The 25,953-nt window shown below is 37.8% G+C and overlaps 1 protein-coding gene across 4 annotated transcripts in view; it reads left to right on the top strand.

Annotated features, from left to right (window-relative positions):
• Positions 1 to 24,260, top strand: part of STK38L (serine/threonine kinase 38 like) — an 88,917-nt gene extending 64,657 nt beyond the window's left edge. For all 4 annotated transcript variants that reach the window (XM_026502217.4, XM_057318774.1, XM_057318773.1 and 1 more), the window contains exons 4-14: positions 5,296 to 5,418; positions 5,667 to 5,750; positions 12,252 to 12,375; positions 13,903 to 14,057; positions 14,423 to 14,525; positions 14,713 to 14,774; positions 17,358 to 17,475; positions 17,886 to 18,009; positions 18,987 to 19,082; positions 21,249 to 21,340; positions 21,447 to 24,260. In XM_026502217.4, coding sequence (XP_026358002.1) covers positions 5,296 to 5,418; positions 5,667 to 5,750; positions 12,252 to 12,375; positions 13,903 to 14,057; positions 14,423 to 14,525; positions 14,713 to 14,774; positions 17,358 to 17,475; positions 17,886 to 18,009; positions 18,987 to 19,082; positions 21,249 to 21,340; positions 21,447 to 21,574 — 1,209 coding nt within the window. In that variant the 3' untranslated portion in view covers positions 21,575 to 24,260. The remainder of the gene's footprint in view (positions 1 to 5,295; positions 5,419 to 5,666; positions 5,751 to 12,251; positions 12,376 to 13,902; positions 14,058 to 14,422; positions 14,526 to 14,712; positions 14,775 to 17,357; positions 17,476 to 17,885; positions 18,010 to 18,986; positions 19,083 to 21,248; positions 21,341 to 21,446) is intronic.
• The last annotated feature ends 1,693 nt before the right edge of the window (positions 24,261 to 25,953 follow it).

Raw genomic sequence — 25,953 nt, forward strand, 5'->3', positions numbered from 1 at the left:
TGTGTTTCACTTGAAGAAAAACTACCCCCAGCTGGGCTCACTTCCTGTAGTCTGGGCCCCACTCCCACCCCCAGGTTTTCTGTCCACTTCACCCACAGTTCTCTGTCTACAAACGGGTTTGATCACGTCACTCTTCACTGGCTCCCGAGTACTCTTGGATGAGGGTAGACTTTAACATTAATGCGTAAGAGCCTTCACAGTTTGGCCTCTGCGTTCTCTCTTTAGCCTCATCTCTTGTTCCCCATCCCCACGCTAACCACCACTACTGAGTAACTTCCACGCTCTTGCCTATGGACCTTTCACAGGCTATTTCTGCCGCTTAGAACTTCCTTACTCTCGCCCAATTCCCTTTATTCTTCAGGAAGCTCTGGGCCTCACTTCAGGTCTCAGTTCCACTGGGAAATCTTCCCTAATCTCTTGAGGTACTCTTCCTACTTTCTGCGTGAACACTGTTCCCGTCCCTGTGGCGGCCCTACATACCCTTTCCTCACAGTAGAAACTCCATAATGTCTTATTCAGCTTTGTACCTCCAGGGATGGCAGAGGTCTATAGATATAATAAGTATTTGGTGAATAAAGGAACAATGACCTTTCCCTCAAGGAGTTTACCAGTTAGGAGGAGAGATGATGTATGTGTGTGTAAAAATATGTATACACGATAGAATGTGGCAAACTTTGAAAATACAGGGATTTTCTATATAGGGAATCAGAAAAGGTTTCATGGAAGAGGTAACAACTGATTTCATCTTAGAAAAATAGGTAGATTTACATTAGAATTAAGCGATAAATACAAAATAATTGCAGAACAATGAACTATCAAGGATGCAGTAAAGGAAATAGCAAACTAAATTGACATATGGAGAGGCCAGGCTGATATTAGTTTACTAAGAAATGTGTACTTGTTTTCTAGGCAATACGGAGATACAACCAAGATGAATTAGTTTAACAGTTTTCAGTGATCAGAAAAGAACTTCTATCCTTTAAGAGTGGTCTTCCAAATGATGCTTTGTTTAATCTTTATTATTTAATCTTCCCTGTACCTTTCCTAGGACTGTTCCTTTATTTTTCTGCTGGCACTGTTTAAATAAAATAAGATATCTTATGATTTGTACCAAACGTGATTACTTGGTTGATCAGTTGACTCAATCTAGAAAACCCAAATTATTTGTGTAAAATTGCTATGATAAACGTTTTAAAAACTCATTTAATTATATTCTTTAAGCTTTAAATGAGAACGGTTGTGATTTAGATCTGTATTACAATCAATAAAGAAAAAATAAAGCTCAGCACACCTTTCTCATTCATTCATCAGTATTAATAACTTTCTTATTAATCTTATTGGATTAATGTCTATTATACATCATTTTCAATATATATTTTATATATATACATTTTATATATACATTAAATGTATATATATTATATGTATATGTATATATACATACATATATATGTATATATATACATTATATATATATATGTATATAATGTATAAGAGATCTGAAGCGTAAGATCTTAATTTGAAATCTCGAGGGAGAAATTATAAAAACAGATGCTCGGGGGCCAAGCAGGTAACAGGAATAAGGGAAGCCAGCTGGGTTGTTTTCATGACATCTTAGGTTATATATTCTGATCCAACACCCTTTGTTTGCACACTCAACTTCTAAGAATATTTTTTTTCTTCCACAAAGAAATAGACTCTCTTTTTTTCTTTTTCTGAAATATCTGATCCTCACAGTTTATCTTTTGATAAAGACATACCCCTTTTCATTTTACTGAAAGGAGATAGGAGCACCAGCCCCATTCTGCTTGTCACCTGATGATGGGCATCAATGGTGGAGACTGTGACCAATTAGAGTCCATCAAAAGGGGACTCACCACCACTTTGGCCACACTGTTTTTCAAGAGAGGCTGGAAATCTGGACTTTTATGTGACATCACCTGCTTTTTTAAAATATCGGCAAATAATTCAAGTGTTTCAAAAACAACTTGCAGGCCAAATCAAATACATCTGTGGGTTGCAGTTTGTAGCTCCTGGTTTGCAAACTCTGCTCTGTACCAGGAAGTTCTAAATACATTTAGAGCTGTTTTCTTTAATTCTTCTAATTAAGTTATAGAAAATGTGATATGTTTTATATCAAAAAAGAGTTAGTGGCCCATGGTAACTATAAAACTTCTAAAATTTTTCTGTGAGGATATTTTAATTCTACAAATGCTTATTGTTAGGCCCCATGCTAGGTCTTAGATTATGTCAAATTCTACAAAATAGACATTCTCTCTTAACCTTGATATAAAATATGTTGCAGCTATCATTATGTGGGGTGGATTTTTCTTTTTAAAGATTTTATTTATTAGAGAAGAGAGAGAGAGAGCATGAGTGGGGGCGGGGAGGGCAGAGGAAGAGGGAGAAGCAGGCTCCCATCTGAGCAGCAGCCCCCCCCCCACCCTGCCCCCATCATGACCTGAGCTGAAGGCAGACACTTAACCGACTGAGCCACACAGGCACCCTGGGGTGGATTTTTTAAAAAATAAAATTGTTTTATAAAAATCTAATTTTAAATTTGAAACTAGTATTTATCCGTAATTCTTTCCTAACAGAAAATCTTTGTGAAATAATTTGTGAAAGTTATTTGTGAAAATTAAACCATGTGATGTGGTCACGTAGAGCATAGATGCGGAGATGAAGTTGCCAGCTGAATGCCCTTGCATCTCAGAACTTCTGTGTACACTGTCCGTCTTATTAAAAAACCGAACATCCCACAGATCGAGAATTTGAGGAACACCCATTTAAAAAGGAATGGAGAAAGGAAGAAAACGATGTATGTCTAGTTTCGTTTCACTTAAGAAAATCCCATCAGACATGGAATATTATTCACTGTAATGGAAAAACAAAATAAACAAATTTAAGCTGCAAAAGGGAGCCTTGAAATGTTAAGCCTGCCCGCAGATTTTTCTCTTTGGCCAGAAAGGATATGATTACCACAAAAATGTTATTTGTTTTTCAAGGCTACTTAATCTACACAAGTCATGAGCAGATACGCCAACATGCTTTTTTTCATCAATATATTTTTTTGAGTTTATTAACTTTTTTATTTTAATTCCCAGTGTAGTCAACATACAGTGTTATATCAGTTTCAGGTGTACAACAATTCTGTACATTACTCAGTGCTCATCATGTCATCAATATATTTTAAGATTTATTGATTTGAAAGAGAGAGAGAGGCTCCAGCTGAGCGTGGAGCCCTACACGGGGTTCCATCTCACGACTTGAATCGAAACCAAGAGTCAGGTGCTCCATCAATATATTTTTTTATGCTAACTTGCTTCACCTCCCCCTGGACTGCAACACTGATTTTAAGGCTAATATAATGGGGGGGGGGCCACCTGGGTGGCTCAGTCGGTTAAGCAATGGACTCTTGGTCTTGGCTCAGGTCATGATCTCAGGGTGGTAGGGCCTCGGGCTCCGCCCAGCGGGGAGTCTGCTTCCCCTCTCCTCTTGCCCCCGCCTCCGCTCGCACCCACTCTCTAGCTCTCTAAAATAAAAATAAATAAATGTTTAAAAAAAGACTAATATGGAATAGGGTTTTGTTTTTAAGTAACGTAACAATGTTATAGTGAGGTCCCATTTTTGTAGAATTATGTGCTCCATATACTCGTGATTCTCCCTTTTGCCATTAAATAGCTGTGCCCCAGACTACATAAACATTGTTTACTTGCTGCATTACCCAAGCTATTAAATATTAGTGAACATTATTTTCTTTAGTGGCCTCTCTTCTGTTGATTTTGAGCATGATTATGAAAGTATGTGATGAGATCATCTTTTCCATTCAGATTAGACAAGTTTCTGAAACTACACCCAACTGTACTCCATTTTATAGTCCATAAAGTCAGAAACCCAGAAAGAGTTTCAAAACTCTTATAGTTATTCATAATTTATGTAATTAAAACAACCCCCCCCCACAAACCGCTTTACTGCTTTGAAAGACATGGTACTATAGTGCCCCCATGTGGCCTTTTTAATTAGTCTTAAAACAAGCTGCTTTTTTGGGCTCTCTGGTTTTACTTTAGTAATTAAGTTATTTATTTTTTTTTAATCATTCAGTGGGCATTTTTGAACAAAAAAATAGTCTTCACTGTTTCCACCATTGATGTGCCTACGTGTGTAACTTCATCCAGCTGTTTAAAGATGTTTACATCGAAGATATAATTTCTTGATTGCACCTTCTTAGATTAATTTTGTTGGAAGTATCAGAATTCCATTGCACTGGTGATGCACATTTACCTATTTCCAGTTAATTGGTAGTTTGCCATAGCTTTTTGAAAACAGATATACACAGGAGTAGTAAGACACCATTCAGTGGTTATACCTTGAGCTGCCTTTAAAAGTGTTTCTGAGCTGTGATGGTCCTGTCGACTTGCCTTTCCCTCAGAATGGAACTCCTGAAAGCCTGGTAGGGTTCAGCTGACAATGAACAGGTGGTTAATCTTTTTGATTTTGTTTATTTCCTACTGTATGCGGTCTCTACCAGGAACTAACAGAATGTCAATAGAGTTTTGTTTGGCCGGAGGGGAAATGACGTTTAGATCAATGAAGTGAATGCCTCTTCCAAATGTAACCTTTGGGGATTTCATAATGTTTGTTACCAGCGTTAGTTATTTCTTGGTGATCTTTGGAGAATGCATTCTGAAATTCCTGGCTTGAATATTTTAGTGAATTCTTCATGTAATTATTATTTTTTTTGCAATTTCATATTTTTAGGAAGTTGTGTGCCAAATCTCAAAGCAATCTATTAAAATTTATCTAAGAAAAAGTTCTATCATAAGTAAATCTCCATGGAAACACTGCTGTGGTGTTATTTTGGTGTCCTAAGACTCAGTAGTTGTGACAGAACAACCTGGAAATTAGGGGATGGAAGCAGAGTAGATTGCCTGACTGTAAAATTCATGATCGGAATACTATCAGCATTTCCTAAAGCTTGACTTGTATTTATGAATCAAGTTAGCATATACATGAGATATATGATGACTTCATTAAGATGAAATATTTAATGGAGTCCGCCTTAAGAATAAAGATTTATCAATTGGTGAAAATAAAAAATAAAGTATGTTTTCTTTAGATTGTTTTATTCTTCCCAGGCTTAACAAATACTCAACTTTGGTAAATAAGTTCTAACACTAGTATGTAATACTTAGATACTTCACCCCCATTTTATATTCCTTATCTTTTAATGCTACAGGCTTCCTTTATAGCAATCTAAATTTAGAATCATTCTTTTAAATTGTCTTTTTTCAATAGAAAAAGTTACGCCGATCACAACATGCCCGAAAGGAAACAGAGTTCTTACGGCTCAAGAGGACCAGACTTGGCTTGGATGATTTTGAGTCTCTGAAAGTTATAGGAAGAGGAGCGTTTGGAGAGGTTACTTCTTTTTTAAAGACACTGCTGTTGAAAATATATAGCTTAAGATAGTTTAAAATATGTATTCCAATAGGTTAATATGTATTAAAATAGTTTAATGTATCAAAAGAGTTTAATTTTAAGAATTCCTAAAATATAAGCAATGGCAAATTGCAACACTGATCTCTTTAAAAGAGCTTACCTTTTGCTCCTAAGTCAATAGTAGTGACTGTATAAGGTTGATAGTATGGTCAATTTTTACATTCTAGGTGCGGCTGGTCCAGAAGAAAGATACAGGCCATATCTATGCAATGAAGATATTGAGAAAAGCTGATATGCTTGAAAAAGAGCAGGTATGTGTTCTTTAACACATATAACCAACAGAACACCACTGACTAGGAGTTAGAGTAAATGTTAATATTGGAATTTGTAAAAAGAAGTCTACACGTCTTACTGTATATGGTCTATTAATTTTTTGATAGCCTGTTTTACTGTTTCTCAATTCTCAATAGTTAAAATTTCTTCCGAATTAATAATCAGAAAATATATTAGCCTGTTCAGGCTGCCATAGCAAAATACCATCCACTGGGCAGCTTAAACAACAGAAATTTATTTTCTCAGTTCTGGAGGCTGGAAGCCCAAGATCAGGGTGCTGGCACGGTTTGATTCTGGTGAGGCGCTCTTCCTGGCTTGCCCGTGGCTGCCTTCCCACCAAGTCCCCACATAGCCTCTCCTTGGTGTGTGCACAGAGAGAGAACGCAAGCTCTCTGGCGCCTCTTCTTACAAGGACGCTAACCCCCCTCTCCCTCTATGACCTCACTTAACCTTAATTGTTTCCTTCCAGGCCCCAGCTCCAAATTCATTCACCCTGGGGGTAGGGCATCACCATAGGAATTTGGGGTGGGGGATACACAAACATTTAGTCCATTACAAAATACCTTCTTTTCTGACTTCAGTGAAAATAAGGGACAGTTCTCAGCTTCCTTAATCCCTATCACGCATAAGCAAGACCAGTCTCCTGAGAATTCGCTGATTTTACATATTTTCCTCCCCCAGTTTCATACTCCCGGACTCTCTATGTTTCCTGTGACTTAACGCAGCTGAAGGGTGGGCCATAAATCCGAAAACATCAATAGTATTACTTATGTGTTCCCCTCTGATTCTAGTCTGGGTAGAGGCTCTGTAGAACCCTAAATTGATCACTTATGCTGGGGAGGACTCAACAACGGGGTGTAGAGGGAGGATGGCACCTCTCTCTATCTAATGCTCTACTTCGGTCTCTTAGTCCCTGCCTAAAGCTTACTTAAGAGCTCAGCTTTTGACTGAACAGGTTACAGAAGAGGTTTAGGCAAAAAGACCAAAGCGCGGGTCCTCATCGGACCCCTCCTACTCTCCTTTCTTTGCTTCCACCTTGTTCTCCTCAGCGAGGCAGTCCTGGTGGAGGGAGCCAGACGTCCTGCTAGGGCAGCAGAGCTGCAGGGCAGCTCCACCAGCCCCTTCCTTGTAGATGAGGCTCTGGCTACTGACATTGCCCAGGGGCCTTTGCAGACAAGCCCAACCATCTTATTCCCCTGGGACCCTCACCTCACCATCTGGCTGAGTAGATGCAGGGGAGCCTGAGACAGAGGCCATGGTGCCGGCAAGTGTGGTATCGGTGCCATGCTGTCACGAGAGGAAGTGAGGGTCTCACCCAACGTGGTCTTAGCTTTCTTGGAAGGACCCAGCACCTTAGCAGCAGCTGTGGAAAGTCCCACCTAAAGCTTACTTAGTTATTACAGCAGTAAAATACTGGTTTTTATTTAAATATGCCCCCCCTTGAATTTTCACTGCATTCTTTCACTTTATTTCTATTTCATGCGTTGAACAAGTATTTACTGGGGGCCTATGATGTGCCAAATGGGCCTGTGGTGTTCTAGGTTAACATAGACGGATTGACAGGACATACCTGATCCTTATTTTTTTTTTTTTTTTTTTTGTAGTGGGGAAATAGGCAGATAGCTATTTCAAATAGTCATGATTGAGAAAGACTGCAAAGAAAGTTTTTACAAAAGAATAAACTGATGCAGGTGATCTGGGTTTAGGAGGAAGAATTAGATCAGGGAAAGTTTCACTGAAGAGAAAATATTTGATGAAAGACTGAGTAGTGAGAAAGAATGACAGATAAAGATCAGGTAGAATAAATATCCAGGCAGCAAATGCAGAGGCCCTGAGGCAAGAATAATCTTGGCCCACTCAAAGAGAAAGAAGCCATTGTGGCTAGAATTCAGTGCAAGAAAAATGGTAGGAGAGGTAGACATGGATCAGACCCCATACAGCTCTGAAGGCCAAGGTAGAGTGTTTGGGTTTTCTTCTGAATGCAGAGAGGACACTCTTGTTTGAACAGGGGAATGGTATGTCTGATTGATGTTTTACAAAGATGAATCTATCCCTTTGCTTACTGATGGGAGAAACAAGAGGTGAAGCAGAGAAGCCACTTGAGAGACTGGTGTACCAGTTCAGCCAGGATGTGATTGTGGCTTATAGCACAGAAGCTAAAGACAAGTCAGACAGATTAAGTATATGTTTTAGTGGCAGAGCCAGCAGGATTTTCTGTGATGTCCTGTACATTGAGGGATGAGAGGATGGGGGAGGATGATGAGGGGAAAATGGCAGAATCAGGATAATACCTAGAGTTTCATTTAGGAATGGGATACATGATGGTATTGTTTACTGATTTAGAAAAGACTGAAGAAAGAACAGATTTGGAAATAGTGGGAATGAAGAGTTCTCTTTGTGGCACATTAAGTTTGAGCTGCCTGTTAGATATCCAGGAAGAGATAATAAGTTCACAGTTGGCTGGAATCCGGAGAGAAGTTTCACTAGAAATATAATTTGGAAGCCATCAATATATTGAACATATATTGGAGACAAGATGAAATTGCCTAGAAAACATAGAGAAGGAAAGAGGACCTGGGTCTAAGCTCTAGGGAACAAGAGGCAAAAGAGAAACCAGCAAAGGGGACCACGAGGGGTTGGGGGAAACTGGAAGAACATGGTGTCATGGAAGCCAAGAGAAGAAAGTGTTTAAAGGAAGAGGCAAGTGGTCAAGTATGTGGAATGCTGCTAAGAGAGTACAAGAGGAAGACAAGCCAGTGGATGTCTCAATATGGAGATTTTTAATAACATGGCAAGGACATTTCCAGTGGATTGCAGGACAGAAGCCTAACTGAAATGATAAGAAAGAAAATGGGAAGCAAAAAGTGGGGAATGTGAGTGCAGATAAATCTTTCATGTGAGGCAGAACAAAGAACAGATTTGTAAAGTGAGACTTAGGGTAAAAGATTTTTTTCTTTTCTTGTTTTTTTAAAGACAGGAAATGTTTTGATGCTGATTAGAAGAATCCATTAGAAAGAAAAATTGAAGAGGGGGCAGGTAACTATAGGAATACACTGGAAGACAGAAGTGTTGATCTTTGATAGGAGTGGGCACATGTCCATTAAAATAGGAAGGAGAGGCAGAGAAAATGGGAACAAATGCAAGGTGGTTGATCTGGCAGCGTCAGGTGCTAAGTTCCTGCCTGAGTGCAAATAAGTGAGGTCATCATCTCAGAGTAGAGGAGGGACAGATAGCTTGCCGAAGGTGTAAGGAGAGAGAATTTGTGAAATAGTCACAACTATTGACCTAAAGGGTGGGAAAGCAGACTTGCTAGGGAAATATAGTTGAATGCCCATTGAGATTTGTAATCCTGAATGGACAGTGAAAACCAGTTGGCATAGTTGGGTGACCTTTCTGTAGTAATACTTAGTTGCTCTGGGGTAGATAGAGTATAGACAGAAATTTGAGTCTAATTAGGGTTGGTGTTTTGCCAGGCAAATGCAATGGAGGAAGGGGACAAGAGAGTTCAGAGTATTTGCAAAAAGAGTGATCATAGTGATGGAATCTAGGCTGGGTAGAAAAAGAAATGAGGTTGTGAGGAGAGTAATAGAGAAAAAGTTGTAGAATCCACGGAAGAGAGATTGGAGTATAAGAATAAGAGATCTGGAAGGATAAAAGGTGGAAATAGAGTTCCTCAAAATGGAGATTTTAGAGGGGGTAGAGTTATTGGTGATGAGAAACACAAGACGATTCCCACGGGTGGCTGAGGTACAGCGGCGGAAGAGATCACTGCAGATGAGGAAGAAGTCAGTAGATAGGGCGTTTGATGGTTCTTCCTTATGGATGTTGAAATCTATCCATGAGTGGAAAAGCTGGAAACGAAGTCAGTGAGCCAAGAGCTGAAGTCATGGATGAGTGAGCGGGATTGCCCAGGAGCTCTGTAAAGTGATAGCCGTGAGGATAGATGATGGCTGATGGAGTTTCACAGTGTGCCCTTCGAAGGAGCTGCAGAGGAGAGTGTCACAGTGGTTCAGAAGCAGCATGGGAATGAGCAGGAAACCTACCCCATCACCAAAAGCATGAGAGGAGAGCAGGTCATTCCTGAGAACTCACTGTGCAGGAAGACAGAACTGGCAACAGACAGCCTGGTTTCAGTTAGGATAACAATGTGAAGGAACCATCCAGAGGTGAGACGGTACGGGACTTTTTTGAAGACACACTGATTCCAGAGGGAGGAGGTTTGGAACTCAAGGAAGGTTGAGGAATTGAATTGTATTTACAGATAATGGTAAGAAGAAAGGTCTGGGGCAAGATGTAGAGCCCCAGAGACAAAGAGATCAATGGGATCTAACTAGGCCATATGGGATGAGTCCTGGATAGGGTTTGGGAGGAGGGACAAAAGGAGCAGTTAGCTCCAGCTGTAGTCTTCAGTTTACTAGCCGCATGTGGCTACCAGGCACTTGAGTGGAGCTAGTCTGAACTGAGATATGATGCAAATGGCAAATATATACCAAATTTTGAAGACCTCATACAAAAAAAAACCTCAATAATTTTTATACTGATTATGTACTGAAATGATAACATTTTGGATACACAGAGTTACATAAACTATATATAATTAAAAATATTTCACCTGTTTCTTTTTACTTTCTATGTGGCTACTAGAGAATTTTAAATTACATCTGTGGCTTGCATTATATTTCTGATGAACAGCACTGCTCTAGAATATTTTGCCAGAAGTTGAAGAGCTTCTGACCACTGTTTGTTCCTATGTAGGGAAAATCTCACTGGAGCCCAAAGTCTGTTTTGCATTTTGTTATTGTTTTCCCCCCCATATAAATGAATCTGCATTTGCTACCATTGAATTTCATTTTAGAAAACCTTTTCCCACTCAATTCTATTATGTCGTTATGTGAAGTTTTTATTACATTTACTTTAATACTAACCAATCCACAAAGTAGCAACTTATCTCCCTGATAGTGTGGTACCAGGTTACTATGTGTGATAACTTCCTATTCTTTGAAAACATAGGCCCATTTTGAAAACATCCTATAATTTGACTTCAAGATATTTAAAAACAATCAAGCCAGGTTGATGACATAGTTTTTCCTGACAGCAGCAGATGCAGCATCAAAGGTTTAAGGTTTTTCCTTTACTAATCTTAAAATGCTTTGTAAAAGCCACTAGGTAGGAATTTTGATACCATTGTTGACTTTATGAAACAGATCCAGAGAGATTGTAAGGCTTTTTTCGTGCCAGAAAACAGGTTCTTAGTTTTCAGCTGTTTTTCCTGTGCTTTGATCTCAGAGCATTTATTGTACCAGGTAATAAATACAGTAATCCCAAATATGACATTTTAAGCAGATCATATTTCATTACCACGAAAAGGCTTAGGAAATCTGGGTTCTCATGTGCCTGGGCCAGAGTTCATAATAATGCACAATGAGAACAGCAAAAGGATAAAATCAAATATTATTGTTAATCTTTGAAGAAAAAATATATAAACATATTAATGCAAAACATCTGAAAATTGATTACATCAGCCGGACAAATTACTCAGTAAATAATATTTTCCAGTCTATAAAGTGTTCATATAAAAGTATCCCTAGTAATTGTGTGTCTGATAAGTCAGCAGCAAAACCCCCAAAAGTTACACTAATTTGCTGTAGATCATGTTAATAGATATTATAGAGGTTTTATATTTAACAAAATCATATAAAGTTATTATAATTGACAAGATACTACAGAGTTATTATAAATGTTTCTACTTGTTAAAAAAAAAAACCCAAATGTTTAAAAATCACATTAAGGCCCTTTTTTTGACTAATAGCAGCTAAACACAGTTTGCTAAGGACCCCGACTTGGTCATACCAACCTGTTCAGGCAATGCTTACCACTTTTAGCTTTCAGAAGTCAGGCCAGGGGCGCCTGGGTGGCTCAGTCAGTTAAGTGTCTGATGCTTGGTTTTGGCTCAGGTCTTGATCTCAGAGTCATGATCTCGGGGTCATGAGTTCTGACCCCGCATCAGGCCCCACACTTGATGCAGAATCTGCTTGAAATTCTTGCCCCCTTCTTCTCCTTCCCCGTCTGTTCCCCCTCTTGCTCGCTCTCTCTCTCAAATAAATAAGTAAACCTTAAAAAAAAAAAAAAAAAGTCAGGCCAGGGCCTGAAATTTATATAACAAAGCCAGAATCCTTGGCAAATAAGGATTGTGGTTGGAAAGTTTTTGGGCTAATCATTTTTCTACCTCAGAGGCCTCGGCTTTCTGCAACGTACTTGTAGATCCCACCTTTCCAGGCCTAAAGATAAACGCTAAAATACACTATTTCCTGAGGTTCTCCATATGTTATGAGGATACGAACATGCGTATATATTTCAAATCTTTTCTGAAACTCCCCCTTTCCTTCATGACTGTTAAGGAACTGGATGGATATTGTAAGAGGTAAACTTGAAAAATGTGTAATGTGTTGCAATTATTTTTTCAAAATACATTCATCTAGGTGGCCCATATCCGAGCAGAAAGAGATATTTTGGTAGAAGCAGATGGTGCCTGGGTGGTGAAGATGTTTTACAGTTTTCAAGATAAGAGGAACCTTTATCTGATCATGGAATTTCTCCCTGGAGGTAAAAACAAACATAATAGCAACGACAGACTGACACAGCACATCTTTATATGTAATTATTATCCTGTTGGTTAGGGTTACTGTTCTCTTCCTAGCAGTCATGGTTTTTCCAATAGTTCCTCCCATAATAATGCTAATTTTTACCACAAATCAGATTATTTTGAAGGAATGATAAATTTGGCACATTTTAAATACTACCAGTCTGGGTTTACAGGGTATAATTAGTTAGATTGTTGCAGGTCTGGAGTTAAGAACCATAAGTCACTAAAGAGAAAGACAAACAACCCAATAGGTAAATGATAGACAATATATAGAAGAGAGACTCTGGCTAGCTTATAAATACATAGGAAAATGTTCAACTCTGCTCGTATTCAGGGAAATGCAAATTAATACAAGAATGAGCTACCATTTCACACGTGTCTGATTAGTAAGAACATGAAGAGTCTGATGAGGCTGTGGGAGGAACTGGCCTCTCTTGTATCTAAATTCATCTGTAACTCGTAGGGTGAGCAATTCATAGATACCAGTGAAGTTGAGAGTACATGTGTCCTACAACCCAGGAATTTCACAACTAGTGTGTTCCCTAAAGATTCTCCTGGGCACACGCACGAGAGACCTGCGAGACCACTGAAGCATGGTTGTGATAGTGAAAAGCTGCAAGCAAGATAAATGTGCCTCAGTAGAATGGATAAATAAAATGTAGCAAAATTATGCGCTGAAATATTTTACAGCAGTTAAAAGTCAGGAGCTGTATCCATTTCAATAAGAAGATCTCAGAAACGGTAGAGGAGTAAAGCAAGCTGTGGAATTATATGTACAGTTGATACCATTTATGTTATTTTTTTAAAAATATGAACGACTATAATTTCATAGGTTAAGATATATGAAAACATATTTTAAAAATAAACGAGAAGGATATCCACCAAACTAAATCCACGATAGTGGTTACTCAGCCAAAAGGGAAAGGGGAGTAAAATGGGGTGGAGGACAAAGAATACTTCTACATGTTTGTTTTTAAAGACCTGAGGTATAAAAAATATTAACAGTTGTCATTTCTGAGTTGTAAGTTCACCATTGTTTATCCTTTGCCCCTTTTTAAAGAAAAAAAATTCCTTGAAAATAAAAGACTGTCTTTTAGTGGAATAATGTTCTAATTTTGATGGACTGAAGAGCCCTGAACATTTTTGAAACTTGAATTTGAAAGAATATATCTCATTTCCAGGTGTGCTTCCTCGGATTCATTTCTCAGTTCAGCATAGTTTCCTCAGCAACTTATTCCGGATGTTGAGTGGTGGATATTACTTCATTATCACCTCTGCTCTGATTTGATTCACCTGCTTTCTACCTTAAAAATCATTAAATGTCATGAAACTTTTGCTAATGGAATGATGCTTTTTTTACTTGGCTCTAGCGACGGTTGGAGGCATACTGAGTGGGTCGTACAATGCAAACATCAGGCATAGGTTGCACAGATACAGAGGAAGCTTGAGGTGTTTCTAATGCATGATACTTATTTTCCCTTCTGTAGGTGACATGATGACATTGCTAATGAAAAAAGATACCTTGACAGAAGAGGAGACACAGTTCTACATTTCAGAGACTGTTCTAGCAATAGATGCAATCCACCAGCTGGGTTTCATCCATCGGGATATTAAACCAGACAACCTTTTATTGGACGCCAAGGTATGTGAGTAAGCTGATGTATTATTGGGTTGCTGATTATTTTATGGAGTAATAGAGCTGACTTTGTGATTGAATGGGCAGCTACCATTTATATTATTGCTCAACTACGCGATGTCATAGAATGAAGCGATGGCAGAAGACTCAGGAGTGAAATGGCATCATTGAGTGTGGCTGTCTTTATCTTCTTCCATTTTCTACGTTTGAAAATCGTCATCATCAGATATTTATAATTTTACATTATCACCTGTAGGAATTCTTATAATGCTAACACTTATTATAATGATTGCATTTAAAAAGAAGAATATATACAAAGGCTTTTGTTTCAAAGTTAATACAGTCTCTTGATTTTACTGGATTTTTTTTAGGGTCATGTAAAGTTATCTGATTTTGGTTTATGCACGGGATTAAAGAAAGCTCATAGGACTGAATTCTACAGAAACCTTACACACAACCCGCCCAGTGACTTCTGTAAGTTTGATTTTTTTTTCCCCCCTGGGTAACATAGTGTAGCTGGTTTAATTCAGTATTGTTGAGCACTCAAAGTTCTCCTCCTCACCTCACTCCTTAAACCAACGTATTTTACACGCCTATTTGTGAATTTGTTTTTTGGTGGAGTTTTTTCCCCTCACGATTACAGTTTTCTCGTTGAAATTAGCATTTCAGAACATGAACTCAAAGAGGAAAGCAGAAACGTGGAAGAAGAACAGGAGACAGCTGGTAAGTTAGCCATGTCTTTAAGAAAGTTTGCCCTGGTTCATAAAATTTCACCAGGGTTTTGCTTGATCGTTGCCTGTCTTCATAATGATTAGTACTTACTTTGTAGCAATGATAGAGCTGCTTCTGGGATCACCTAGTTCTCTTAGTTTCTCTGTAACATTTCCTTGCCTGGCAAGTGAATGCTAATTTTTACTTTATGATTTAACTTTAGAGAATTTTATGGCTCATACCTATAATTAAGTAATCTGTGTACTAGTAATTAGCACTTAATATAAAACTCACTGAGATGAGTGCGATTGTAGTGAATGTCTTGTGTGTTCCATTTTCATTCTTGTTCTGAAACAGCAAATGCCAATCAGCGTAAGTAAGGTGGTTGTGTGTTTCTAAGAACTTCTTTTTAGACAAAGTAAATAGGAAGTTTGGCATGTTAGCAGATAAAACAGATAAAATAAAATTAGAAAGCCGACTTTACCACAGATAAACTTAATTACTCTTTTAATAGGAGTGGAGTGAACTACTTTTACCTCACACTATATATTTCTCCTTTATTACTTAGTGAATATAAGAATTGTTTGCCCCTTTTCCTCTTCCCTTTATCCTATTAACTAGGTCCATGAACATTCTCAGGGTTAGGAATGTGCCTTTTGGCTCGGTTTTCCTGATCTCTTGTACAGCCCGGCACATACACTCTACAAATATTTGTTAAATTCAACTGAGTCATGAAAGGGAAACTAATTCAGCCTTCCTCTGAGTATTGGGTGAGGTAAATAGACTGAAAGATAATGGTCTGATACCCTCTCTAACCAAATAATGTGACCTTTGCATGGTCGAACTCATTCTGTCAATGGCCCAGGTAATTAACTGCAAGCTTCCTGTGCTTGTAAAACATTTCAGTGTTTTTAAACGTTAAAAAAAAAAAAGGAGTTTTAAAACGATGGAGCTATGAATTAATGATGAAAACTTCCTTCTACTTTTAACTGTGCTACTTTCAGATCAGATTATACCACTGAGAGAAGAATTGCAGTATTTCCTACTTTTAAGGGGAAAAATGAATACTGCTTAAAAATATGGTGGGAATTCGACTGACTGAGTATTCACAGGTGGTCACTCCTGTCGTTTTTTACTATTTTTGTGGCCATTATCATGACTTCTATCAATGTTTATTGACCAAGGGAGAAGTAGAGAATACTCCTAGTATTTGGGTAGGAAATCCTTTAGACCCTGTATTCCCCCCGCCCCAACTAAACACCAGTCCGCAACCCCCTCAGGTCCTTGAAATGATGACATCTGCTGACACACATTTTCAATTACTGCCCTTCATTGACAACCACTACCTTAAATCATTTTTGTAAGATTTTATATGAATTAAGAATGAAAAACTATTGCTTTCTAATGGATAAACAGTGCCCTGGAATTAGGTTTATAATGAAAATACCCGATGCTTTTATATATATGTATATAGTAGGTTGTAATTTACAAGGCACATTCCTTTTCTTGTTTCATCCTCATATCAACTGTGTTAGGGCTGTATTATTACTGTGGTTTTCTGTAAGCAGAAGCTGAGGCTCAGACGGGCTGAATCAGTTGCCCGAGAACACATTAGTAGTGAGTGGGGAACTCAGGCCCACTGGGTTCAACCTCTTTTTTCTTTTTGAAATGGATTGTTAACCTTAAAAATAAAAGTTATTTTACCAGGGGCGCCTGAGTGGCACAGCGGTTAAGCGTCTGCCTTCGGCTCAGGGCGTGATCCCAGCGTTATGGGATCGAGCCCCACATCAGGCTCCTCCGCTATGAGCCTGCTTCTTCCTCTCCCACTCCCCCTGCTTGTGTTCCCTCTCTCGCTGGCTGTCTCTATCTCTGTCGAATAAATAAATAAAATCTTTAAAAAAAAAAAAAGTTATTTTACCAAAAAAAAAAAAAAAGAAAAGGTTTATTTGGGAATACCAGAGAATTGCAATTCGGGACAGGCAAGCTATGACAAAACCACTAGTAACTCTAACAAACAAAGAAGAGAAATAGTATCTTAAGAGAAGAAGGAGGATTTGGAAGGGGCTGTTTTGAACGAAAGTCCATTGGAGAAAAGCAAGAGTTCAGGCTGGTGAAGGTCTCTCGTTGGCTGAGTTGCAGGCGTAGTTGATTTCTTATAGGAGATGCAGTGTACATCTTTCCCTGTTGGGGCCCATAACTGGTGATTCTTTTCCTGTTGATGATTCCTCTGATGGGCTCTGTAATTGACAGTCCCTCCTGTAATTGACAGCGAGTAGTACAGTAGTATAGCTCCCCTTCCTAGCATCCTGAGTCCACTTTAGTCAGCTGTCCTTTTGTTAATTTTCACAGGATTTAGGGCTGAATATATAAATAATTTAGTTGAGCTTCTGGGGGGGGTTGGTCAGAAATCATATCTTAAATAACATATTATCTGACTCGGTACCTATCACTAAGCTTTCTACATGATAAACACACAAAACAAGTATTAAATGAAAAATTAACTGCTGTATATATTGCTTTTTCCAGTAGTGAGCCATACTCAGATCTTTCAAGAAATATTTAAGAATGCTGGTTTGATAAGCTCTTCCTTTGCAGGCATATTCCACAGTTGGGACACCAGATTACATTGCTCCAGAAGTATTCATGCAGACCGGTTACAACAAATTGTGTGACTGGTGGTCTTTGGGAGTGATTATGTATGAAATGCTAATAGGTATGTTTTATCATTTGTTTATGTACCTACTATATAAATTTCTGTGAATGCCACTGATGGAACATATTACAGATATCATGGGCTAAAATGACTGAACTCTTTGACATCCCCCAATGTCAACAATGATAAATACCAGCGAGCTCTGTAGGGATTCAGAAAGAGGGTATTTAACCAGAACTCCCATGTGTCAAAATTGTAGCTGCATGGCATTTCGGATAAAGGGGGCAATGCTTTGAATCCTTTATTTTATTGCCTTTCTTAGCAGTTTTATTATAAATCGACGAATGGTGACATTTTTCGTTGTTGAATAGAGCCCTTTGGGCTGTTCCGTTTCTTGTGGCACATACACAGTAAGTAGAGCGTATTTGATTATTAAAGCTGATCAAACTTGCGTTTTCTCTCATATGCAGGATATCCACCTTTCTGCTCTGAAACTCCTCAAGAAACATATAGAAAAGTGATGAACTGGAAAGAAACTTTGGTATTTCCTCCAGAGGTACCTATATCCGAGAAAGCCAAGGACTTAATTCTTAGGTTAGTGGTGAAATCCTTAGAGGAGTTTATGGTATTTTAAAACTTCACAGGTACCTAAAAAGATCGAATTGCCCATTTTACTCTTGTGGGAGGAGAAGGACCACCCCTGATTAATACAGTCAAAGAGGTCAATAAAGAAAATGTGCTTTTTAAAAACTGCAAACAATTAAAAGGAAGCATGCGGCAAAAAAATTAAGAGTTAAGAAGAAGGAAGATGTATCATTTCAAAGGTCACTCCTGTTGGTACGCAATGACCCTATTTCATTAAAGAGAAAAGGGAAAATAAATTGCTAGTAGCAGTTCATATCACAAGTCTATATATGAAATTGTTTCTAAGCAAAGGATTCCATTCTGTTTCTCCACTAAGATGAAGTCTGGTATTGTTGTGAATGGCTGCAAGGAACATAAACTGGGACAACCTGTGACAATAGCTAATTGGCAGCATATTATCAAAAATCTTTAAACTGTATATGACCTTTGACCCAGCAATTCTAGGAATTGTGCTTACACAGATAATTAGATGTGTGTAAAGATGTAGGGAGAATATGTGTATCATGATATGTTTCTAGTAATGAAAAACTGAAAACCATCTAAGTGTTCAACAAGAGTGGAATGGCTAAATAAACTGTAATATTTCCACATGTAAATTTTAGAACATGAAGTTATAGAAAAATATTTAATGACTTTGGGAAGTTTTCTCAGTATATTAAATGAAAAAAAACTGCCCTAAAATAGTAACTGCTATAGTAACACGTATTTTAAAAATTGTAATAAAAGACTAAAAGGAAATGGCTTCAAACTGTTTACAGCGGTTCTCTGTACAATGCAATTACAGAGGATTTCTGTTCTCTCCCACATTGCCCACAAGAAACAGAGCTGACTTCGGTAAACAGAGAAAAAAATGAAATATTAAAAAAAAATGCGAATGGAGTACTTTAGATGTAATTTGCATATGATCCTTTGTTTCCATTTTCTAGATTTTGTATTGATTCTGAAAACAGAATTGGAAATAGTGGAGTAGAAGAAATAAAAGGTCATCCTTTTTTTGAAGGTGTAGACTGGGGGCATATCAGGTACGCGCATAGGCTTCGAATGGGAGAGATCTAAATAAAAACGTTTGGTTTTTTTGTTTTGTTTTGTTTTAACTAGGTTTAGCAATCTGCTAAATACAAGAAGTAACACTGTTACAATGTTATTAAATCAGTGTTTTCTGGATTATATGAGTGAGACTCTAGTGGCTGTAGCTAAATGACTCATTTTAGCTAATGTCCACTTTAAGGGGAAAACCACATACTGTGCACCTGTTTCAATTTTTATATTCACAGTTACAGGATGCAGGCTGATGTTAGCACAACAGAGATGTATTTCTATTTCACACTATAACCCCTCATTTTTGTCCTTTTCTATACTGTATACTGTTCCTCTCTCTAAGATACCATCCTCTTTATGAAGTCATAAGAAGATACATTCCCTTTTATAAACAGTGTGGGAAAAGTGAAATGATGCAAGTAACTTTTAAGAATTTGCTTATAGTTGTTAATTGTAAGCATTGGCCTTTATTCAAAGTACCTTCAGTAGTTCTGTGACAGTTCCGAAACATACAACCGATCTTGCTGTTTTCTTCCTTCCCTTTGCACTTAGAATAAAATGAAAGCCGCTTAACTGCTTTCGGGACCGTGGGGTGTGGCTCTTCCCTCATCTGTCCCAGTGGTGTCATGTGTGGTGGTTCCCACTCCTCCTACCTCAGGGCTTTGCCATTTGCTCTTCACTCTCCTGACATGCTCTCTGCCTCCGCTCCTTCCTGTCCCCACTCCTGCCCCACCTGGCCAGCTCCTGTTCATCCTTCACGACAGCTTAGGCGTCACTTCCTCCACGCAGACCGTCACCAGAGCTCCCGCTGTGTGCCAGGCACTCGACCTGTTGTAATGACACCTCACTGTTTTGGACCACTTATTATATGTCCAGCACTGTTCTAAGGACTTTATGTGCATTTTTTATCTTATCCTCATAATAAACCTTATGAAATAGGTACTATTATGTCTATTTTACGAACGAGGAAACTAAAGGATGGAGAAGTAATCTGCCTACAATGCCACAGCTAGTAAATAATCTAGCTAGAATTTCTAACTAGAATTGGACCCCTGGGTGTCCTGGTTCTCAACTGCTATGCTGCATCGTACTGTACATACCTCATCTCATTGAGCGGAACGACGATTCCCCGCTTTTTACAGTTGGAAGGACGCGTAGAGACCACTAGCACAGTCTCTTGCTTTGATAGTGAGGAAATGGTCACAGAGCGGGGACTAGCCTGCCTAAGGTCATGCTGCTAGTTAGTGACAAGAGATTAGATTTAGGACACCAGAGTCTATGGTTCTTGTGACTAAGCAATATAAATTTATTAAATTATCACAATAAGTGTGATTATGTAAGTTGGAATGATTCTGGGAAAAATACTTCAGGCTTTTAGATAACAGACTTTGTTCACTTGTCACCCAATACATCCAGCGAAGTATTGAAAAAATAGAAGCAATAAAAATGGATAGCTTCTTTTAACTATTTCTATTTTTAAACATTTTTAGCATGAATAAGGTATTTTCGTGACTGATTTTTTTTAACCTAATGTCCTTGATTCCCTTAAAATTTATATGACAGAAGGTTTTGGATTTAGATTTCATCACAAATGTGTAGTCCCTTTGCGCCCCTTAATTTCCCAAAGGGCTTTTTGTTTTTCAAGTATCTTTATATTTTAAAGTAATCTCTGCACCCAGTGTGGGGCTCAAACTCTTGACCCCGAGACTAAGAGTCGCATGCTGTACCGCCTGAGCCAGCCAGACACCCCCCACAGATGACTTTTAATTTACGGATCCTCTAGCTGAATTACTTCGCTAGGATCCAGTGCCCACAATATCCAGCATACACTATGTAATTATAAAACTGTTTGAACAAAATCTCTTCTGTTCTACTTTCCCTTTCATTAGCTCTTATTTTTCCACTTTAAACAAAACAGCATGAGAAAGTCTGGGTACAAAGAAGTAAAAATTCCAAGGAAATGGTCATGTTTTGATAAAATATTATATTCAACTGTGACATCCACGTAACAGTCTTCAAGTCCACAATAAATTTCCTTGGCTCTTCTAATATCTATAGAACAGCAAGTAGAATTTACAAGTAGAATTATTTTTGTTAAATTAAGAGTTCAGGAAACTTTACCATGCTACTACTCAATCCTTTTTTTATAGGGAAAGACCAGCAGCAATCCCTATAGAAATCAAAAGCATTGATGATACTTCAAATTTTGACGACTTCCCCGAATCTGATATTTTACAACCAGGTAAGATAATCTACGACTCAGCTAACACTGTTCAGAGTCTCTAAAGACGCTGGCATGTTCACTAATGAATTTCCTTTGCTCTTGGTTAATTTTCCTATCTTTCTAGTGCCAAACACCACAGAACCGGACTACAAATCCAAAGACTGGGTTTTTCTCAATTATACCTATAAAAGGTTTGAAGGGTTGACTCAGCGCGGCTCTATCCCCACCTACATGAAAGCTGGAAAATTATGAATAAAGATCACGTTTGCCCACAACCAAGAGAACTCAGGTAGCTGCATCACCAGGCTTGCTTGGCGTAGATAACAATACACTGAAATACTCCCGAAGACGGTGGTGCTTACGACAAGAGGAAATTCTACAGGATTAGGATTTCTGAGACTACTACAGGAATTGGTTGGCAGTGCCAGCTGGCTTTTTTTTTTTTTGATATTTTATTATTTTTAGTTAACTTTATTATACGAAGGTACTGGAATAAAAGAAATGTACATCTCTTTGTAACTGCACTGCCTACACGCGTATTAAGGTCCATTCTGCCTGTGTGTGCTGTGGCTTTGTACTGTAACACCTCTGATCAATTCAGGAGAAACATATCATTTAAAGCAACATAGGCTAACCTGTAGGTGACACTGCAGTATTGCTGTTTTACTGCAAATCTTATGGGTCTAGATAATCAAAAAAAGCCATCTTCCATAGTCGGTGTTCGAATACTTGCCCTATTGGTTTGGACATCTATAGAATGAATAGATACGAAGACAATTTCTGTAATGGTTTTAAGAAATTTTAAAAAGGACATACACTGGTTATTTAAAAAATAGAATTTATCATCATGTTATTTCGCAAACTGCACAGTCGGGAGTGACAGGTTTATAGTGAGGAGGAAGTTTAACACCTTCACTCGAGCACTCCACTAATATATTTACTTTGCATTCAGAAATACTGATGACCTTTATATACGTAGTCTGTATACTCATAGGGAGATGTACTGTATTATATAAAATGTAAAGTTGCTTTTCTTGTGACAAAAAGGACTTCTTTTTTAACAAGAGGACATGGCATTATTTTGATTTGATTATGGTGAGTTGAATTTAAGAAATGACCACGAAGGCTGCTTGTAGAACTGGTGTATTTTTATTAAACTATTTTTTTAAATGTCAAACTTCTGATCATGGAAATGGACTTGTAGAGAACAAAGAGCTGTCTACTTTGGTTTTCTAGAAAGTTGTTACATATCATGGCTGGTTAACTTTTCTTTCTTTTGGTGAAAATTTTTCCTTTGATAGTACTTGTATTATTGTGCCATTATTTTCTTACACTCCAAATGTACCAAAGATCCTGAACAGAGTGGATGTTCACAACTGAGTAGAATTTTCCTTTCCTGGGGGCATGCCATATTCAGCCACGACAGATCTTTGACAGAGGTCAGCTTATTCAAGGGCAATATTGTTCATGTTCAGCTCCATCACTGTGGTTAACGTACGTGGAATTAAGGAAGTAAATGCAGGCGGGGGGCGGGGGAGGTTGCGATCATAATAGGGGAGATGATATCAGCATCAAATTCTTCAGCTGTTTCCCGAAGAATTAAGTCATGTTTTCTAGCTCAACATTGTGTTCTAAAATGACTGTCTGAGGTTTTGGTTTCATAAGTACTAGTTAAGGAACAATACTTTATCAAAGAATGGCCCAATGTTTGTCTTAACTGTTAATTGATAAAGAGTATTTTAAAGATACAACAATGATAACCATGATCTGTGATCAAAATTGAAAGTGATGATTTATTTGTAGCTATGTTCTTCTTACTGGGGAAGAACTGCATAGGATCATTACGCAAATCTGCTGCTAGGAAGCTCCACGATGTTTCAACAAGGCCATCCTGGTTGGTCGGTCGGTTGGTTGGTTGGTTTTTCTCCCCCTGTTCTCTCTCTTTTCTTCTTCCCTCCATTCTGTCCTTCTAGTATTTGTTTGGTCCTTATTATGTGTTCATCTAATAGTTTATCTCCATTTTTCTCATTCAGATCATGTGGCTGAGTATCTAGGAGAGCAAACTATTAAAATTCTGGGGTTATCTCAATTTGACCAGCTCTCGTTCTTCTAATTATAACTCTCTTTAATTTTAAAAAAATCTGTAACTGCTGCTCAATTTTATGAGATTTTCTCACTCCACCTCATCCCCTCTTTTTTTTTTTTTTTTAAAGGACTGACTGTTTTGCTAGTGTGATAGTGAATGAGCAAGATAGGAAGAAACTGCATCATTCTCTAGTTGTAATATGGTAACTATTCTAGTCTAGAAAGATGTCATTAATTCAAGTTGACAGAGAGAGAGAGGGAGGGGTTCATATAATGGAACTGAATTACCTAAGTTTGCTTTTTAATCAAATAAGAGGGGAACATGTTGGTTTCCATCTCCCTCATGTTTATTAGCAGGAAGAACTTGGAAATAGTTATGATTTCTTGGCAGTGGAAGGGCAGGTCTGGAAAGTTTGTTTAGAGTGTCATTTTTCCCTAGAGTTGACAGAGTGATTCACAATCTTTGGGGTTTCCTCCTCGTCACAAGCATTTCTTAAGTGCCTATCTAAAAGCAATTGAAGACTGTGTCTGCCCTTTGGAAGCTAAGAATTTGATTCATGATGCAAATTAGCTAGATAATTTGCAAAGTACCCTTGAGATTGAATTTTCTCTATTATACACTTACCATATTTCAGGTGAACCATTTAATTTAAATGACAAAACCCTATCTAATCAACTGGGCATAATGACATTTTCTTTAAATTAGACTCTATTTTGAATTAAAGAGTTTTATTATAAACCGTGTGTTTTTGGTTTTTCTAAGTATATAGAAAGCTTGTATAATTCAGATTTATTGATTTCCTGATTTAATGTAGACTTTGACTTTTTTTATTAAAAAAACCTTTGTATTAAAGCAAGTTATGTTATTTTTCTTTTATGCTTTTCTTACTTAGTTTAAATCTTTAAATTTATTGAAGCATAGTGCTATCTGAAAACAAGTAATTTCTTATAAATCAACCTTCTCTGAATGAAATATATGGCTGATTTAATAAGCTAATAGTTGAATGGAAAATAACATGTGGAAAATTCCAGACTTCCTTTGGTTGCTAAGGCTTAAGATAGGGTTCCATTTCTTTCTATAATAGCATACTACTTCTGTTTTTAAAAACATTTATATATCTTTGTGTAAATCTGTAAATTTAAAAATATTTTTAAGTTCATTTATTTTTGATGTTTTATTGTAGACAACCTTCAGCCTATCAAACAGTAACTACTGGCAGAAGAACCAGCTCTCCATCTTTTGATGATCTATAAGTTAATGAGTTGAGATTTTAATCAGTAGAGAGGTCCCCTAACAACTAAACACATTTGCTCTGAGGTGTTAAGGTTCAGAACATTCAGAACAACTGTTTTGCTATAAACATGGCTCTTCCCTCTCATCTTTATTTAACATTTATTTTCTCTTTAGAAGTGCACTTATTTCTGAAAAGTTTTAATGAAACACTTAGAATAAACATAAATACGACACACTTGGGACTACTAGATATATTTTAGATTTTTATGAAAAAAAAAACGTGAGGGCATATTGCCACTTGAAGAAGAAATGAAGTAATAAAAATAGTTCTTAGTTATTTTTTTAAAAGCAATATAAATTATTTAGCAGTTGTCTAGAAAAATGATCATCGGGCCGTCAGTTCTGTGTTTAGTTACTGAGTTTCAAAAAAATGTTTTGGTGGCATGAGGCCTTTTTCATTGAAGGTAAGAAAAGAATAAAATCTATGTTTATAATATTTCTGTTGGTGAGGTGTTTTGGTTTTTATTTTCAACTTTTGAGACAGGGGTTATCCGAAACTCAAGAAAGACTCTCCAGTAAATATATGCAAGCTTCACACTTAGATACCACATCAAGAACACAATTAATGTTTGAAGTTTCAACTGCATTGTGTTTAAACAATCAAGATAGTTGTTCAGGTTTGTATATAACTACCCCACTAAGCCAAAATCAATTTGCATGCAGAATTGAAGTTGAAAATGCCTCAGATGGCATGGAAACTAGTAATGTGAGTGGCCTCGGTACGTAGGTACCATTACATGTCTACCGAGCTCAGAGGCGGCCAGTCAGAATCCTGCTCATCCTAATTGTGCTCCTAACTGTTCCTGACTCACATCGTTTCAATAACGCCTTTGTTAAGACCAAACAGTGGAGGACTGGATGTGAGAATTTGGACAGTGGAGCAAACTTGGAGACTAAGGGCATCTTCTTTCAAGCACATCTTCTGATAAAAAGAGCTTATATTTGCACACAAAATGCTTTCACTTACATTATTCATTTTGGTTATTACTCTGAAATAAACATAGTTACCCTCATTTTACAGATAATGAACATGAGGCTGAGCGCGACTTACCCAGACACAGGTAATAAATTGGCAGAACCCAAGTCCAGTGCTCCTTTATCCCCCCACATCAGACAGCACACGTCAGTGACAAATCACCTCATGTGCTTCAAGACCTCAGAAAAATATGTGGGGAGCTCGTGACAGATTCATTACTTTGGGTACTTTAGACTGCAAGTGTCGAAGACGCAAGTCAAGATGGCTTCAACAAGG

The sequence above is a fragment of the Ursus arctos genome, unplaced genomic scaffold (assembly GCF_023065955.2).
Source record: "Ursus arctos isolate Adak ecotype North America unplaced genomic scaffold, UrsArc2.0 scaffold_26, whole genome shotgun sequence".
Taxonomy (NCBI): domain Eukaryota; kingdom Metazoa; phylum Chordata; class Mammalia; order Carnivora; family Ursidae; genus Ursus; species Ursus arctos.